This window comes from Adiantum capillus-veneris, chromosome 16 (genome assembly GCF_014529385.1).
Source record: "Adiantum capillus-veneris isolate H3 chromosome 16, ASM1452938v2, whole genome shotgun sequence".
Classification (NCBI taxonomy): domain Eukaryota; kingdom Viridiplantae; phylum Streptophyta; class Polypodiopsida; order Polypodiales; family Pteridaceae; genus Adiantum; species Adiantum capillus-veneris.
This window is the reverse complement of record NC_140946.1, coordinates 72,679,758-72,699,064: the sequence shown is the minus strand read 5'-3', so window position 1 is coordinate 72,699,064 and position 19,307 is coordinate 72,679,758. Positions and strand designations below refer to the sequence as shown.

Sequence of the window (19,307 nt, the reverse complement as noted above, 5' to 3'; positions counted from 1 at the left end):
TGTAAATAGTTCTGAAAAGAAACTAAATACTTTTAGTTTTCAATCTTTTGCAAGCCTTGCGGAACGTCTGAATCACAATAAATGGTGAAACATTGCTCACTTCTAGATACAGACAATGAAAGTTTTTTATTAACACTTATAGCCTTGCTATATGTATAAACAACCATCTGTAATGTTTTTTAGCAGTATTTTTACCTTAACAAGTCATTCTAAGTATCCGACAATTTTTGGCCACGAAATTGCTCCTGATACGTCGTGCTAAAAAATGGTCTAGAAAACAAATGTGACCAGCACCTAGGGACTTTGTCGTGACACATAATTAAAATAATGGCGCCAGTGTCAGTCCAGAGACTCATATTCTCCACATGTGGAATATGTCTCATGTAAGGATGTGTAAAAAAGAACATCCTTCAAGTACAAGATGTACTTGTGTGTGGAGGAACTGCAAAACACTCTGCAACAAGAGTGAGAGGGACCCTCATTATCTTGCTCCACACTGGCTGAACCGAACTCCTTGAGTTCCTAGACCATGTTGTATCCCATGTGACAACATGTGCCAAATTGAACCCTACAAGTAGATTCATAACAGCATAAGGATGCAATATAGATTGGACACTTGGCCACTGGCTGAACCGAACTCCTTGAGTTCCTAGACCATGTTGTATCCCATGTGACAACATGTGCCAAATTGAACCCTACAAGTAGATTCGTAACAACATAAGGCTGCAATATAGATTGGACACTTGGCCCAAAATACGTTGTGCCGAAAACGCCTTGGCATGGCTCTGTAACATTCAAGCGTACTTATACGTCTTGAAAAACCAAGCAAATCATACTAAAAATGGAATAAAACCAAATCAATAGATGCGTACCTGGAGATTTGAACGTAATGTACACTTAATTGTGTGCAAATGGAGAGGAGCACATCCCCTACCTGAAAAACAAAGAGCATTGCACTGGGAACCCTAGGGTTGCCTTTGCAATCCAAGCCCTTGGATTAGAATCTACGTAGTCAAACCCCTTGGTAAGACCCATTGTAGAAACTTCTCAACTAGCACATAATGGTAGCTAACATAGTTAACCGTGTATGGAATGATTGGAATCAACTTGTGAAGTGTGTCCGTTCGCTACCACGTATGGTAGATTGCGGAATTATTTCCTTGAAAAGATAATTGGGAGAGATCAACTGTGATTCTCAATGCCTATGGGGTGATGTAGCATCACCCGCCGGGTCTTACCCCAAAACAGTATGTCCATAGACACTCCGTAGTGCTATAGAGAGAGCAAGAAATCCACACAAGTAAGATGCCTAGCTCATGTCAACAGCCATGCTGTCTCAACTGTTTGCTGCTCTAGACTCCATGGTATAGATCAGCTGATGTAAGTGTAAGAGTATCAAGAACTCAATCGCACTGGAAACATGTAGTGCAAAAAATGACACCCGAATCCTCCGAAATAACAAGACTCTTGCTTGTCCATTAACGTCAATATGTGCAATGTGTACTCCACTGGGCAAATCTGTTTGAGCTAAAGAACAATCTCCCAAGGAATACCAACAGTTGGGTCTTACCTCACAACACCTCACAAGAAAACACGAATGACTCATAGGCATGAGAACCGTATCCAAGTGACGTACCACAGTGTGACTCATAGTCAAAACTATGGTAAAAGAACCACCAAGACAAAGTGTTATACATCTGTTGAAACTGATCCTCATGCCTTGCACGTAAGGACAAAACACCTCAAGTGTATACTACACTTGCAACTTGGTAGACATTCTTTAAATTCCAACACTGTAGTGAAACAACTAGATAATCACAAGAGAAGTTCATGGCTCCTAGCCCCGCTTGAAGTCAAACAAGCCTTGCTTACCAAATCCTAGTTGTGTATTGCACAAGTCAAGAAATAACAACAACTCAAGCAGCTATATTGTTGCATTTTACAACTCCCCACATGCCGTAGATGTGGTGTATACATAGCATACATATTTTGCTCGATGAGAGGTTATCTCGAAGACAAGAGAGTTGAACACAACTCTTTTGTCCCACACAAAGGAGAAACCGTGTCTCACCAAAGTATCAAAAAGTCTCGAATGGACAACCACTGGAGTTATGCCTTGCATATTCCCTGTTGAAATCTCGAACACACGCTCGTAGTAGTGTGTCATGTAGCTCTGGAGCAATCATAAGGGAGCGAGCATCTCCATGAATCAAAAAGGTGTACCCTCACTCAAGATACGAGGTCATGCTCAACTTGGAGAGTATGCCTTGTCATGCGAGTAGGGTGGATACCAATTCGGGCAAACAAGAGAGTCCCAAGCAACATGTAATGAGTCTCAACCATATCATGCGAGTGACATGATGGTTAACTTCGGACCCTCATGCATGGCTTGCATGCCATGCATGCTAAGCTTTGCCAAGCCTTCATGCTTTGACAAGTGAATTTATCTCCATGTGATTACGGCATGCTATCACGACCGGCCTTGCCGTCATGGTAGTAGGATTTGTGTTACCTTGGGATATCACTGAAATCTTCATGGATTCAGAAACCGGCCTTGCTTTACCGGTACAACCTGGTAAGGGAATACCATCAAGAGCTTGTATATGCCTTGCATATATGGCTCATTGGCACACGTGGAAAATTCATAAAGAGCATGGGCGAGTAGACCATGGCTCATGCAATAACTAGGGAAATGCCCGTATCATGAATCCAAATGCATACTTGCCTCAAGGATACAAGATTATGCCCAATCCATGAGGGCATGTCCTCTCCATGCATACAGAGTAGGTCGAAGTAACCTTCCACATACAATAGTTTACTCTGACTCGAACAAATAGTTCCCCTGGTGCCACAAGCATAACATACGGACACTCACAACCATGCCGTAGACACTTATTGATGAGGTCCAAATCCCTTGGAAGCATAAAAACATGCCTTGTTTGCATGGATCACACCTTGTGAAAGCTTGCTTAATCAACTCAATCAACATACGAACATGCCATGCATGCCATAAGTTGCCTATAATCCTCCTAGGAATGGGTTTCTTCCTTATAGGCGGGTTGCCATAGAAAAATTGTAGGTACACATGTACACCAAGGCGTGTCGTACATGTTGTCTAGACATGTCTTACATGCCTGACACATGGAGTCCTACTCTAAGATATGCATAATAGAACTCGTAAAGAAAACGATTCCTGCATGAAATTAAGAGCATACCAGGATAGATAACTTGGTGGAGATGTCGGTGTCACATGCCAAGAACCCGCAATGTGCTTGTGTCCATTAAGCATCATCTTATAGACATCCCGAAAATGAATTACTTCAGTAGATATCGCGAGTGCAAAACCAAGTTGGGATTCGCTCCAACTTGAAACGCTGATTGCATGTCATGAGCCGAGGTTGCAAGCCAAGATCTGCATACTTTCATGCTCATTTAAGAAGAAGTGCCTCAGCCGAGAGGAAAATTTTTGCATGCTTCTTGCAATTATTCGGCAGTTTTGGTGCGTGAAGCTCCGCCTACACATATAAGCCCGAAATTAAATTCTGTGGGAAGAAAACACAGCAGTTCTGGGCTTGATGAGTGCGCCCTTGCCTCACAAGCGAGTGTGGCTTGTGTAAGCTTTAATCTGGGCGCCACTAGCACCCTCTCTCGTCTCTTGGCCTGAGCAGCAAAACCAAGATTGCTAGGCAGCCTGGTGATATGGAGCGCAAGACATGATCCTTTGGTCCTCCTCTTGGTGATCCAGATCGCAAATCCAGCCTCAGTGGCCCGATTTGAGCGGTTTTCTTCTTCACCTTGTGGTGATTTTGAGGGTAAGTCCACCCGAAGAGCAGCCTGAGAGAAAACAAATTTAGTCTTTCTGGGCCTTCATCTGATTCTCGTATATACTGTGGCGATGCTTTTCCAAGCCTCCATTTGATTATCGTGCATCCATGGGCTAGCATCGTACTGATGCGGATGTTTTATCATCGTAGGCATGCACCATCTGCCAAAGCTTGCCGCTACAGGAAATCAAGAAGAGCCACACGAATAAGCATGACTTTGCATTAATGCAAGCTAAGGACGTCCTTCTCTTTGTTCTTCTTGCAGGCAACAAACGATAGTCGTGACTCGCGAGCATGAAAACGTGCGAAGATAAAGCGTTCCCTAGCCATACGTTGAGAGAGAGAGAGAGAGAGAGAGAGAGAGAGAGAGAGAGAGAGAGAGAGAGAGAGAGAGAGAGATACTCCATGCCTGCCATGCGTGACAAAGAAGAAGCGGAAACCGTACTCCACCTCCATAGCAGAAGCTCTGATACCAATATAAGAAACTAGGCAACTAGGCTCTTCTGGATCCTCCTCCCAACCTCCCTTTATAGATGGGCTCCTAGCCCCTTGTCCTAGACGGATCCTCTGTCCACACTGCCTAGCTCGGCCCTTGGCCGTAGTCCTTGCCTAGCCCAGTTCTTAGGGTACAGGACCCGTGTCCTGACAGAATTATACAATCAACCTCCAACTCATGTCGAGCCTTGAGAGGCAGATGATTAGATCATAGTCTCACAACGAGGCTAACTAGAAGTACAATCACGAAGAGCTTTTGTTATTTTCTGCTTATGAAAGAGATGAATTGAGTTTCAATTTGGATCATGATCCTCCTGTTAAAAGGAAGAAGATTTATTTTGGCATCTTTTGAAGGTGTGTTGAAATGATGGAGAAACTTCCTCGAAGGAAACTCAAAGGCAAGGGAAAAGGTGTCTTTCTTTATCTTTCTAAGGTGTCTTATAAACGATGGAGAAAGTTCCTCAATTTAAAGGCAGGGGAGAAGGTGTCTTTGTTCATTGTTTTGGAGTGGGATTGAGGTGGTCTAGCAACATTGACGTGAGGGAGGCTTAAAGACTTTGGGTTGAGCTAGGAAATTGAGCGTGAAGGGTTGAATCTTGGAGAGGAGGAGACTTATTTTTGGCTTCTAAAAGAAGCCTTAGAAGAGTGTTGGATTAGGCATACTTTCAATGTTTTTTTCAAGTGATGATGATTGAGACATACCTTAAATGTTATTTCATTTTAAAATAGTACATGGCTCTTTTTGGCCTGCCCAAAGGGCAAAGGCTATAGAGATCACTTCTCTTTTTGCTGACTAAAATAATTTTTTCTTTTTTTATGTTCATTTTGTGGTTTTTAATCAAGCACCGTTTTGTGGAATGATTAAAGTGGTGGGGAATGTGACGAGTAGCGCACAAAGTGGGTATCCTAAGTGGTTGGTAGAGATAGGGATATGGGTTGCCCATGTGTAGCATTTTTATTGGCCTGCCCAAATTTTTTGGAAGGAGTGATAAGACACTCCGTTTAGGTTTTCAAGAAGGCCATCATTTGGATGCGTAGCTTCCTCCTCTGCAGCGGGATGGCGAGGTCGAGACGGCTGCTTGGGTGTGTGCAAACGCCTTCAAGGCAGTGAGCCCCATAGGGCCTGCCCTAGGTAAAGTCATTCGCATTTTGCTCACGCAGAGTAACTCCCTCCCTCTCTCTCTCTCTCTCTCTCTCTCTCTCTCTCTCTTGGCTTATGTGCTTCAGGTGGGGGCTTCTACACTACGACGGGCCTGCAGATTGAGAGCCTCGCGGACTCCCTGACAGCTTTGGTGCATGTAAATGCACTACAGAAGTTGCCTATCGATGCTAAGACAGCACGCCCATTGTGCACCCATTGTGCAGAATCAGCCCCGCTAAGTATGACAGCTTTGGCGCGTGTGTAATCGGCTGCAAAAGCTGGCTGCCGATGCTAAGACAGCACGGCCAATGTGCAGAATGAGACCATTGTGCCCATTTAATATGCTCGCCTATATGGTCCCACCGCTTCCACATCCTTTGGTTCGATGTAGCCATCTTGGTTTCTTATTTAGTTCAGTACATTTGCAGGTTGATAGTGCGAACAAGAATGGGATTTTACTAGAGGTTGTACAGGTTCTCGCTGACCTTGACCTGAGCATCTCTAAAGCCTACATTTCTTCAGATGGAGGATGGTTCATGGATGGTACACTCTCTTTTATGTTAATTTGCTTTCATGAAAATAAAAGTGTACCATTCTGAGAAAGCTTGTTCGAGTGTCTTGCAGTTTTTCATGTCACAGATCAGCACGGCGACAAGCTCAAGAATGAGAAGTTTATTGAGGAGCTACAAGAGGTGCGAGACACGATTTTCGTCTTTTTTCATGGGCGAAGTTTCCTGTTTTGCATAGGGTCATGTGCAAGAGGGTTCATTGATCTACGAAGAGAAATGACATTAATGACACTTTGTGTAGGTAGTGCATGATTGGCATTTTGCAGAGTTTGCTTAAGCTTTATGCAGTAATGCTGTTTTTCATGGTCTTGTTGCAGCCTGTGAAGAAGTTGAAGAGCTTTTTTGAATTTGGTATACCATTTCTTTGCTTGAACGCATACTGCTGCAGAGTTTTTTTGCTTTGCTTATGCTTCCTTATGTTGTGTTTGTAATTGTTTTCAATTTGCAAGGCAGTGGGGCGGTTACACTCGGCTGCTGGGACATAGCTACTCAGAAGGGCTGGGACGATGTGTGCAGATGTTAACTTCACCAATATTTTCCTTTAGATAATAGATTAGGTAATGTTGAGGTCTTCTGAGAAGGACTGGGGCGATGTGAGCAGATTTTATTTGATGTTATTTTTGCTATTATGCCTTTAGATAATAGGATACATATTCTTGAGGTTTCGGGTATGCACTGGGGCCGTATATTTCCGGCTCTGCCTCATGTTGCTTTCTTTATTTATTTATCCGTCTGCTTTTGACTCTGCAGATACGCTGATGAAAGTTTCTGGCGTACCTACTCGCATGTTGTCGATCTCAGGCCATTGCCTTGGCTAATTGTACAGCTCTAACACCATGCTCAATTCTGGTGTGCGGCTGCTAAAGAATCTCAGGCTTTTCTTGTATGCACGAGTTGCTAAAACCTAGATGATTTTCTAATTAAGCTGAGTGGTGAGAAGTATTTAAGTTATTAACAATATCTACTTTCCTCTCTCAGTTTTGCAAGGCAGATCCTGGATCAGTAAAAAATTATGCCTTAAGACTTTTGTGAGCATCTGCGACGCTTTAAATTGGTTATGTTTTTTATATAATTACTTTCACGGTAATGTGAGATAAGTAGCCGTGTTTCGATCCACTGCTACTCTTTTTAATGGTTAGCTTTGTACAGGCATAAGTCAAGTTCCTGCTTTGAAAAGTAGAGTATTTTTGTTATACCTCTTCAGGCAAAGGAATAGAGCCTTTTGGCTTACTATCAGTTTAACGGGGATTTTGGATAAGCTGTGAGGAATAGAGCCTTTTGGCTTACTATTTAACAGGGATTTTGGATAAGCTGTGAAGATTAATATATACCCAATTATGGATGTACATCCTTCATTTTGGGCATATTGTTCTGAGCTTATGGGATAGGGAAAGACAAATGTCAAGGTTGAATTTAATTCTTGTGGATTATTTTGTTTAGTAATTTCTTATGAAGTCTATTTTGTTGCTGAGTTATAAAAATTAGTTTAGAATCTTGGAGTCAAAAGTGTTTTGGTATTATAGCTTTCCATGAAATATTGATCAAAACTATGAGAATATTATTGTACACAATCTTCATTTTAATATAAGAAAATAGATAGGTTTATATTATTTCTGATAAACATGTTGTATTTATTAAAAGATTAGGGTTTTGAATTAAAGTCTGTTCCTTTAATGTAGTCTAGATTTTAATATTATAAATAATATTTTTAAATTATTTTATTTATATAATTGGTAACTTAAAATCTTTTAAAATAAACACGTATGCCATGATAAATAGACCGTATAAGTATATATTTGATGCCAATAATGTCTTATATTTTAGATTAATTGTTAGATATGAACTTACTCTTTTAAAAAGAATTAATTAATTACAACTTACTCTCAATGCCACCAAGTCGGGTAATAAAGTTGCTTTGAAAAACGTGCACTTACTTTGAAAATGTGAAATGATAGCTTCTCATTTATGAAAAGATATTGCATCATTTTACTGCAATCTCTCGTTTTGGCTTTTGTGCTGAACATGAGGTGGTGGCTCTCATTATAGAAACATATACACTACTCCTTTCCTCTGCCTTTAATGCAGCTCCTATATATATAACTATCCCTTGCACAATATACATATGCTCTCTTGAGGCTTTAGCTCTTCTTGCTCATAGTTGCTTGCAGTTCTAGTTTATATACCTCATACAATGGATACTCCCATGAAGGGTGAGTATGTAACAATATTTTATTTGAGCTGTGATTACCTTGAGCATATGATCTTGAGCATTGACATGAGCATATGTTTGTAGATCTTAGTTTTGATGAGGCATTGTCTGAGCCCAAGCGTGTAGAAGCACATTCAACTAAAGTAGAGCTTCTTGAGAATACCAAGTGTAGCACTGCTGCTGAATATTCACCTGTGTCGCAAAACCCCAATCAAATCTCTGAATCTTCTCCACACAACAAAAAACTTAGCCCAAGAGGAAAGTTGAATAAAGCCTCTTCTTCAGCTATAAAAAAGGCCTTGCTTGCAGTTAGAGGTAATGTTTACTGTTGTGTTTTGATCTTTAGAGTATTTTGCTCACACCAATGCTTTTTCTTAGGTAAGGCGAGTAGGTGCTTGGCAGATACCTCATTCTCATCCCCTTTGATAAAAAATATATGGGAAGAGAAAGATGAGCTTAATGTTGAATCTTTCTCTTCACAGCTAGCCATAACCCCTACTCTAAGAAACCTATCTATCTCCGAGCTATCAGAAACTGCAAATTTCATATTTGCATTTGAAGGCAAAGTGCTTTGTAAGTATGGTACTTATAAAATACCGAAATCTAACTTTGGTAGATACCTACGTGCAGACCTTCTTGATAGAGAATCTCGTCATACTGTGACTTTTTTTGTGACCGAGATATACCTCTCAGACTTTATTGAGGCCTTTGTTGTCCATGATTATGTGCGCATCGAGGGGGCATGTGTAAAAAGAGCTGTTGCAAAAGATGGCGGTACCTGTCTGTGGGCTTTGTACGCTGATACAACTACTTTGGTTGTGAAGGCTGAGCCTTTCGAGTGTTGCCTCTACCTTTATCCAGAACAGAAGATCAAAGAGTTGTTGGCCCAAAGTTCTAGTGCTAACGAGTCAGTGGCAACCGTTGCGTTCATTGTCGTCAAAATAGAGAATGCAACTAGAAGTGATGGTACCCCTAGTTTTCGATTGACTGTTGCTGATGGGCCGTCAACAAGCGATCGAGCTAGTGTAAGTGTCTCCCATCCTTAAAATCTATAGTGTATCCTTTTTCTAAGACTTTTTTTATGACAGCTTTTGTTTGTCCCAACTCGGCGCCTCGATTATCAACTTATGGTAAATGAGGTCAAAGAAAAGGGATTCTACACTTGTGTTGCTCGAAACATCAATGTTTTCAAGCACCTGTCGAATACTCTAAGTGTTGTTGATGCTACAATCTTATGTCCATTGCCTCCTTCATTAGCTGATGTCTTCCAAGAATACTTGCATAAACAAGTCTCAAATTTAGGCTTTGGGAAGAAGGTAAAATTTTTATTGCATATCAATTAAAAATCAGTATAATACTCATTGATAAATGTGAAATTGGTAGGTGTTTGGAACTTTGGAGATTGTGAGTGTGAACAGCTTGGATGTGGAGTTCTCTTGTGGCACGTGCAAAGGTCTAAATGTAAGCCGCCAAGCTAGCAACCCATTTTGCTACTCATGTGGAAGACTGTCTACAATCAATAAGCAACCCGTCTTACCTGCCAAATTATATCCTCAAGATGGAGAAGCTGTTGGTGTTATTTTACAAGGTGCAGTAGTCAACTCGGTACTAGGATTCTCTCGCCCATTTCTGCATCTCTTTGAGCAAAGCTTGGTGGATTTAAAATCTTCTCTCTTGAATTTTAAGAAGGCTAGTTGGTTCACTATTGACAACGCTGGTCAGGTTACTGCTTTCAAAGGTGCGTAGTTCTGTTTCTCTTTGTTTAGCTATACCTTTTGTAAAATGGCAAGTGATCTCATTTTGTGGGCACAAAGCAAAAGGTTGTACCTTGATCCCATATTTATATGTAACTTTCCAAGCAACAAAGATGTTTTGTTAAGCTTACTTCAAGTGTTTAACTCGAGCCTCTCGTTGCAATCTCTTGAGTCCAAAGTTGTTGATGTTATTGTAGAGCAAATAGCATTAAGAAATGAAGACATTTTGAAAATTTGGGTGCAGCCTTGGACCATAAGTCTTCTATCGCCCTCTTTTGATCAAAGAGAATTTATAATGTCTCTTTTGTCTAGTCGTCAATCCTCAATGATGTTAAGTGTACACTTGGTTGGTATAATGTGCACGATGTTTTCTACTGCGTGTAGACTTTACTTTTATCAAGGTGAAGCTATGTGTGAAGCTCGCTCCTTTGGTGCACATGATTGTCCATCTTCATCCACTTTGCCATCATTGGTCGTGTTGACTTTGCATGGTGAATTTTTATGGTTTCCTGTTGGTTTTGACCGTCCTAAACGTAAAAGATGTGTATGGACTAAAGAGGCTAGTCTATCTCTAGCTACTCTTGTCGACAACCATAATGTTGCTACTCAACAAATTGCATCTACTTTCTTGAGTCTATATCCCAACACCTTTACGCTTAAACAAGTCACAACCAAAATTTACAATATGTCCAAGTTATCTCGAAAGCATCTAAGAATCTCTACAATTTCTTCTTGTAGAACTTCCCAATATGCGAAGATCATCGAGGATACCCCTTCTTTTGATTGTGCTTCATGTGGTTCGCTTATGTTTCGTCAAAGTTTGCATGGCATGTCAAAGGTGGAGTTATTGCTTCTTAAAAAAATAAAATCAATTGCAGTGGTTAACGATAAGGTTCTTCGAGTGTGTCACCTGTGCAAGGCCGCATTGAAGAAACAAGAGGAGCCACTATTTTGCATGAGAAGAGAGATGACTTTTAGTGTCAAAATATCTAGTGTGGAGAGGTTGAATTCAATAGAGAGTCGTCTTGTGTCATTGCGCATACCATTCGCACAAATTCGAGAACTAAACTTCGAAGGTCAATTTGGTTTGCGCAGAAGCATCGTGAATGTAATGGCAGATTTGTCACGAGTACAAAGAGTGTTGCCACGCTTCTCTAGTGATCAAGCTTCAATTCGAGTTGAGATAAAGCGAAAGCTTGATTATGATCATGCCTACTTGAGTGGCATTGTGCGGCCAAACTGTGTGCTTCAAGCTTTGGTTGACCTATTGAGTACTTCCTTGTACATTGAGCATGGTGTTTCTATGGATATGTCTTGGTCGTCTAGTTTCACAATCCATGCAGATGTGTGTCGCAGTCCACACCAAGAAGATGTTGAAGACGAGAATGGTTCTACAGACACTTTGGTGCACGATATCTACTCCGCTCAACAAGTTGTGGATCATAATTCACAAGTTGCAAGTATAGCACCTTGTGAGGGATTCAGCCCTCTGAGCATTTTTGATGATGAATCTTGTGAGGAGTTGTCATTCCCAACATTGTTTTTTGGTCAAAGAAGAAAGTATCATGTGTTGGCAAAGAAAAAATACCAAAAAGTAGCATAATGGGAGATTAAAAATGTGGATAGACGATTTGCAAGCAACATTGAAAATTTGTTCTTCAAAAAAATGAAAATTATTATTGCGAAGGTGCTTCGATCTATATGGGTGCGCTTACGCAAGGGAAAACTTTGTGACAAGCAATTACAAGCAAAAGATGTTCGAGCTAGCACTAACATAGAGCAGCTTCTTTCATCCGAGCTAGGGTACCACGACTTCCAATCACTTCGCACTTCAATCGATTACAAGGTGAAGCTTAAGCGAAACGTGTTTGCAATGATACGTCAATTGGGCCAGCTGACTTTCTTTGTTACATTTTCATGTGCTGAGCAAAGATGGGACCCTTTGAAAAAATGTTTGTGTGCATTGAATCCTCATATTAAAGAAACAGATTACCCATCCAAAGCCTCATTCATCCGTGCACTTGTACGTTCTGATCCGGTAACAACAGCTCGATACTATGTCCATAGATTTCAAGCAATAAAAAGAGAGTTAAAACGCAACAATGCCATCCTTGGTGAGTTGACGGAATATTTTTTTGTGACCGAGTTTCAAAATAGAGGAAGTCAGCATGATCATGGATGGCTTTGGGTGAAACATGCACCTCTCTTTGGTGTAGCGCCGGATAATGATACAATACATTTTATCGACACACATATTGCTACTGACAAGAATTTGTTGGAAGAGTCTCTTAGAAGCGTGCAAGCCCACCACCATCGTAAAGCGTGCAAAAAACGTAAAAGCTTTTGTGGGTTTGGTTTCCCACGTCCACCCTCTCGACAAACTATGATTCTATATCCAATCGCAGTGGCACAAACGGAAAAAAACACATTGTTAGCCTGCAAAAAGTGCATTGACAATCAATTGCTTGCTCTTGGACATGATTCAAAAGTGTCATACGATGAATGGTTGACCTCTTTGGGAATGACTGAAGAAGTGTACATTAAGTCCCTTTCAGTGAGCATCATAGAGCCAACACTACTCTCGAAAAGACATCCAAAAGACATTTACACAAACAATTTCAACAAAGAGTTATGTAGTCTATGGGATGCAAACATTGACATTCAAGTTATATTAAATTTGGTTGGATTGATCAAAATTTTCTAATCATTGTTCTTTTTTGACAATTGAGATCCGTTTTTTAGTACTTAGCATGTAATTTGTCACAAATTATCTGCAAAAAAGATAATTATTTTTGAAAATAATGAAGCAATTAATCTCCAAAGCCTATATAACCAACTCAAATTTTCGTTATAGCATCTTATATAGATAGACAATCAATCTTTTTATCAAAAGCTACAAAGTTTTTTATCTTCAGAGAAATTTAATCTCACAACCAGGGGTTTTTGAAAAATTTGAAGGGCATTTTGGGAATTTATGACAAAATAGGGAGGGTACTTTGGGGAATTTTGAAATTTGAGGAGTATTTTGGAAAATTCCACGAAGTAGACAAGTATTGAGAGACATCCACCATTTGTAGGCCTTGCCTTCCAGAGTTAAGCTCGTTTACAGAGCTCTTACTGCATTTGGAGTTCCCCGCAAGGCGTGAATTCCATCCCATTTACTGAGAAAGATATTCCCTGCATCCTTATTGCGGTCCCGGTCTTCGCCCTTGAAAACTGGTGGTTTAAAATTCTTCAACAAATCATCTACCTCTTTGGCAGTGAGAGTATGCAGTGTTTCATTAGTTGGGCCTTGCCCTTGTGTTCCAACGTGCTCATGCATGTGGGTGTCAGCCGGACTCTTAGTCTGCTGTTGCATCAATTGAATGACTAATGTGGAAAGTTCAGTAACATTTTCATTTAAAGCCTTAAAATTTTCATCATGACTGTCATGCGTGTCTGAAGTGCACAAAATTCCTTAATATCGAGCAATTCATAAGTATCTTCTCCTGCCATAACATCGCCGGTACTCTCCTTGAGAGGCTCCAGCCGCAAGCCGTCACATTGGCAGGATCGGGAGTACTTTGCTCAAAATCGAATGTCATGTTGATATCCGAATCCATGACTACACAGCGCAGTGAAAGAAGTACTCAGAAAAAAATACATGATTTTGGTAGCACTTGCAAAGTATAGCGAACTCCCCTATGCGCGTCGTAGCACTTAATCATCGAATAAACAATAATTTGCACCGGCGGCGTACAAATCGAACTCTGCACTATCGCCCGTGGTTCAAAAGATGACCAAACGCGTGCCGTGTAGATGGTTGAAGCTTCTCCTTTCAAAAGAAGCGTAATTGTTGGAAGCTTCGGCCATTATGTTGCTTGAATGCCTCTTGATTCGTCGCAATCGGAAAAATACGCAGGTTCTGGAATTTCTTGCAATTACTGAGCGTAGTCCGACTTCGTGAGATTCGATGGGAAGCCGAGTGTTTGCTTCACATTTCTTGTGCTGCCGTGAGTCTCTTACTTTCTTGTGGGAAAATCCACTAGCAATGGCCAAGGCTTAAGGCTAATGGCCAAAAGGCCTCACAATGTGAAAATAATGAGTTTTATGAAGGAAAAAAACAAGCAGCAGCGTGACCTTCACAGCGCTCAGTCGAATGGACTGTGTGTGTGCTTGCCCAAGCCGGTAGCGACGGCCGAGAGTTGGTGGCAAACACCCTATCTCCCCATGGCGCTCCTTCCAAGCCCAGCTCCTTGCGATTTCATGCACCACACACCCCGTTCCAAAACAGGAAAGGCGGCCCGATTTAGCAAAAAACTAGCTTTTTTTGGAAAAGCCCCCAAAAAGCCACAATTCTCACCTAAAGAGCTTGCTTTTAGGGACCTAAAGAGACCACGCCTAGAGAGAGAGTGGAAGAGAGACTCCTAAGCTCTGATATGAGTGTTAAGAACTAGGGAACTAGAACTTGAGATCCTCCTCCCAACTTCCCTTTATATAGGCGGGCTCCTAGCCCCTTGCCCTAGACGAATCCCCCGTCCACACTACCTAGCCCGACCCTTGGCCGTAGTCCATGACTATCCTAGTTCTTAGGGTACAGGACCCTTGTCCTGACAATGCAAATAACTTTGATAGTTACCTTTGCCCATAGTTACATCTAGATTTATCAAGAACTTTAGAGCATCTTCACACTCTTTATCAAACCACCTTTTGTATGATCTACCTTTGTTGATACCATATAACTTTCGAGCATTTTCACACCCTTTATCAAACCACATTTTGTATGATCCACCTTTTTTGATACCATGGACATGCTTTATAGCAGAGCATTCTTTGGCACAAGAATAAATAACTTACTTGAAAGCTTCTCATTTAGTCTCCAATGGTGTATCATATTTAGCTTTGTCAACCATAAGTTTTTCTCAACCGTTACAATATACATTGGTGCCCATTTGAAATACATACAAAGAGAAAACATTTCTTCACTTTGGCTAAGATTTTCATGCTTTGTTTTCCACATATAAGGTCAATACATAGCTGTGATGGTCTGATTCCACGGTGACACATGATGGCTTTGAAAGTAACATATAATCAATCACACTGTCCCCGTTGTATTTTCTACATGTAAATCCATCAGTTCCACTCCATAATTATACACCATCAACAATAAGCATACCCATGCTTCTTAATTTCTCTGCCTGTAAATCGATACCTATGGTCCAATGGTCTGAATTTGGGGTCCACTCACCAAGCATAAAACTCTTTATACAATACATGATGGATTCAAAGAGTAGCATATAGTCAATCACATTATCCTCATTGTGTTTTGTACATGTAAATCAGTCATTCTACTCCATAAAGATACACCATTGGCAATGAGCATACCCATGCTTTTGCGAATGTGTACAAGCAACTTTTCAAAGTGATTTGGATTTTTCTCATCATTGAAGTACGATCATACAAGTGAACTTCCTCCAACTCCCTTGAAATGTATGGCATATCAAATTGTTATCATGTTGCAATGTTTTAGTGTAGGCATTCAGATCCTCAAAGACAATAACATCACCTTTGTATTTAAAATAAGCAATATCCTCCTATAAATAAAAAAATGGCTAATATCTATCCATCCAAGCATAAAAGAGGGGATCATGATGAGGAATGTAGCAACGGGCTGTAAAAATGGATGATCTTTTTGGTGTCATACGTTTTAGCCATACGTAACATTTTTGTTTGTCATCTTTGACAATTGATACAAAACATTCCAAACCATTCTTAATCATAAATGCTACTCCTCCTTTCCTTCTTTGTTTTTTTAGATTCTTTGACCACGTCAATGAATGTACACTGTAATCCTCCAACCCATTAATCCTTTGTGCATCATGCTTCCAAGTTTCAACAAAGCGTACGATATTGACTTTGCTAGTTAGTTCATCTATGCCAACCCCTACATTCTATTTGTATCCATTGCAATTTCAATAGCATAATTTCAATTGTAGCTTAGCCTCATATGTCACATGTTCCTATCTACTAGAGGGACTTGCCTACTCCTTGGACATGTGTTCTTCATGGGGCATGTCTTTGTTTTTCTTATTCATATCCTCATTTGCATTGAGACACACATTTTGTTGCATAATAGTGCAATCTCAACATACAAAAAAAATTATATCTTTTAAATAAATCCAAATATTATCAAGGATAATCTTTTTCTTGGTCTCGTCCGGCATGGTGCATACAATTGGACGTTCTCTAGAGCAAGGAGCTCTTTGATTACCTACTCTATGTACCCCATAGACCATAGTTCTTGACATGCCAAAGTGGGATTTGAGAAAATCTTCATTAACAATGGCAAGCAAAGGAGGTGTCTCTAAATTCTCTTTGGGAATTTTACAAATAAAATTGTTCTTGAAGGTCGCTCCCATTCCTTCAATTGCTCTACGTCCACATTGTCAATATTGTTTGTTTGGGAAATAACTTGCACGAGACAGGAATTAGGACCCACACTTTTATCACATACATCAGAACAAAACTTGTTTGTGCATACATTTTTCCTTTCCTATACATCATGATTCATGATGTCAAATTTCTCATATTTCATATATGGTCATATTCCACTTTTCTCATGCACTCTTTCAAAGTGTTCAAGTCCACAAGAGAGAGTTTACATTATTTGACTTCCTCTTCATGTTGCCTCAATCGTGTTGTTTGCTTCTCAAGCATCCTCTTGAGATTCTTATTTTCAACAGCAAGAACCCTTACCATGACATTATCCATTGCAAGTTCCCATAAGTCTTCACCTTGCTTGTTTACAATCTCTTGCAATGATACCAAATATTCCATAATCATGGTTTTTGATGTTGCTGGTGGACTATTTGTGTTGCTATCCATTTGTAGGAGGTTTTGTATCAGTTTCTACAATGTTTGTGGACCTTGTTGCACAAAAATAACCCTTGCAAGTGCCAAAATGCATTGTATATAAAAGACAAGATGCGAGTCAACTTTCTCAAACCTGTTCACTTCAAAAATGCTATTACTAAAAATGTCTTTCATTGATTTTTTTTCTTACATGAATGCATAGTGGCCATTGTGCTCTTTGATCACACAAATCGGAGTTTGAGCAAATAAGTTATTATCAAAAGAGTGAATTGCAATCTACTAGGTCAAAAATGAGAGAGAGAGAGAGAGAGAGAGAGAGAGGGGATTTAACAAGGATGCAAAAGAATAATCATGATAAGATGAATCTTGTGTGTGTGTGTGTGTGTGAGAGAGAGAGAGAGAGAGAGAGAGAGAGAGAGAGAGACATGGAAAGAAGGATGAAACTGAAGCTTAGTAAGCATATGTGTGTTTCAATTGAGGAAGGAGATGAAGCTTAGCATGCTCTCTTTCTGTGCATACATGAGAGAGAGAGAGAGAGAGAGAGAGAGAGAGAGAGAGAGCGAGAGGAGTCATTCACGTTGTGAGTTTCTTTAGTTCATACAATTTTACTTTAATTTTACTCGGTCCCTACTGGCTCCTCCGCATATATATTCAATTTATCTCTAGATTCCTAGCGATTCCCTTTCTTACCGCCCAAGAGAATTTCTATCTTACGCTTATAATATACAACGAGGGGAGTTCAAACTCTTACAAATGGAATGAATTCAATTTCTAGAGACCTCCCATAACCACTCAAGCAGTTTCCTTCAGACGCTCACTCTAGGAACCCATGCAAAGAAAAAAAGGTGGGCATCCGCACCTCAACCTCCTTCACAACCACCCTCGCAATCGCATGTGTGCTTCAACCATCCCTGCACCCGCATCTGCGAGTATGCTCTTGCAATACTGTGGTGAGGAGCTTGTATTGACTTGTAGGTTTTGCTTATTTAAATTTCTCCACTCACATTTGTGAGTACGGCAGAAAAAAATAAGAATTCCCCTTAAGTTTATGGAATCAGCCTTGAAATTATGGGTCTTTGGTTTGTGGGTTTTGGATGTGTGTGTGTGTGTGTGTGTGTGTGTGTGTCTCTGTGAGAGAGAGAGAGAGAGAGCGCACCTTCAAGGTCGGGCTTGGGAGACCAGGGAGCGGGAGGAGCAGATGGGGGCGGGGGGGAATAATCGACAGCGGGAGGAGCAGATGAGGGCCAGGAGACGTCGGTCGTGATGATCATCGGCATCCTCATGAGAGGAACAGAGCTTGGCGATGAGCAGACTCAGCAGGACGATGGCGGCGCCCCCTCTCAACACCAGCACGCTGGCATTGGAGACCCCGGCCTCTCCTGCTCCCCCTCCACTCTCCATCGCCTCCCTCTCATCTTTCTATTCATGTATGTATATCGTAGGCCCCCTCTGTTCTCAATTTTACTAAGGGTGTTTACACACTGCCAATTTCAGAAAAGTGGCTACCCAAAATATGGTAGCGCATGCCGGGGTGAAAAAATGGCATCATTTGTTACGCGTTGCCTTTTCTTAAAGGCTCTCGATTGGTTGGCATCGAGGCTCTTGTAATCCGAATGGTTCAAGAGTAGGCCGGGCAACCTTGGGGTGTTAGCTCTAGGATTTTGCTCTCACAAGGGAGCCAATGAGGCTCCAACATTGCACCCAATTATGGCCGTATTTATGCTGCAAGCATCCAAATATTAGTTGGTGCATCATCATTGGTGTTGCGAGTTGTGAATGGGAGATGCAGTGCTAGTGTGTAAAGCACTCAAGTAGCCTCATTTCTATGGTCCTACCCTTAGTGCCTATTTTTTCCTTGTTGGGTGGAGTCTTGAAGTGTGCTACTATTGGTCCAATGGCTTCATTTGGGATGCATTTTGAGTCTCGCTATGCTAAGAGTGTGTAGGGGTGTGTGGATGCCTAATGTGGAGCTCCAGTGACACATAGATATCTTATTGGCACTTGTATTTATATTTATAATCTCCATGTGAGAGAAGAGAGGAGAGAGAGAGAGAGAGAGAGAGAGAGAGAGAGAGGGGGGGGGGGGGGGGGGGGGGGGGGGGGGGGGGGGGGGGGGGTTTGTTGTGTTTAAAACAAACCTTTGGTTTAGTCCTAAATGTAAAGTTGTGGAATTTAGTTTACTTGTGAAGTAGTGTTTGAAAAAACCTTGGGTTTAGTGCATTTTAAACTAGTTAGATTTGCAAAATCCTAGCTAGATTTATGAGATGGCCTCGACAAACACCTTCGAATATGTTTAAGTTTTAATGTAAAAATCGATCAATTTAATGTTTTGACCTAATAATCGTCAAACTTTCAAGTATGCCCTTATTTTCTTTGGTTAGAAAAAATGTTTTTACCACGCCCTCTTCTTAAGTTTATAAACATTTGTGGTTTAAAAAAATTATTATGTTCAAACTTCAAATT

The 19,307-nt window shown here is 40.8% G+C and overlaps 1 protein-coding gene across 1 annotated transcript; it reads left to right on the top strand.

The window, feature by feature from the left end:
• Positions 1-2,490: 2,490 nt before the first annotated feature.
• On the top strand, positions 2,491-18,714 carry LOC147439273 (uncharacterized). Its single transcript, XM_086483995.1, has 13 exons — positions 2,491-2,575; positions 3,495-3,613; positions 5,889-6,003; positions 6,085-6,152; positions 6,347-6,380; positions 6,479-6,537; positions 6,631-6,697; positions 8,323-8,553; positions 8,617-8,978; positions 9,063-9,263; positions 9,327-9,554; positions 9,622-9,976; positions 18,131-18,714. Exons 1-13 carry the CDS (start codon positions 2,491-2,493, stop codon positions 18,310-18,312), a joined length of 2,106 nt encoding a protein of 701 aa, XP_086340121.1. The 3' UTR covers positions 18,313-18,714.
• The last annotated feature ends 593 nt before the right edge of the window (positions 18,715-19,307 follow it).

What these genes read in the sequence shown, in the direction of transcription:
- LOC147439273 (XM_086483995.1), top strand. Translation starts at nt 2,491, where the DNA reads ATGGTAGTAGGATTTGTGTTACCTTGGGATATCACTGAAATCTTCATG. An exon ending in TTATTGAGGAGCTACAAGAG is followed by an intron (nt 6,153 to 6,346) that starts GTGCGAGACACG and finishes GTCTTGTTGCAG; the next exon opens with CCTGTGAAGAAGTTGAAGAG. An exon ending in ATTATGTGCGCATCGAGGGG is followed by an intron (nt 8,979 to 9,062) that starts GCATGTGTAAAA and finishes TTGGTTGTGAAG; the next exon opens with GCTGAGCCTTTCGAGTGTTG.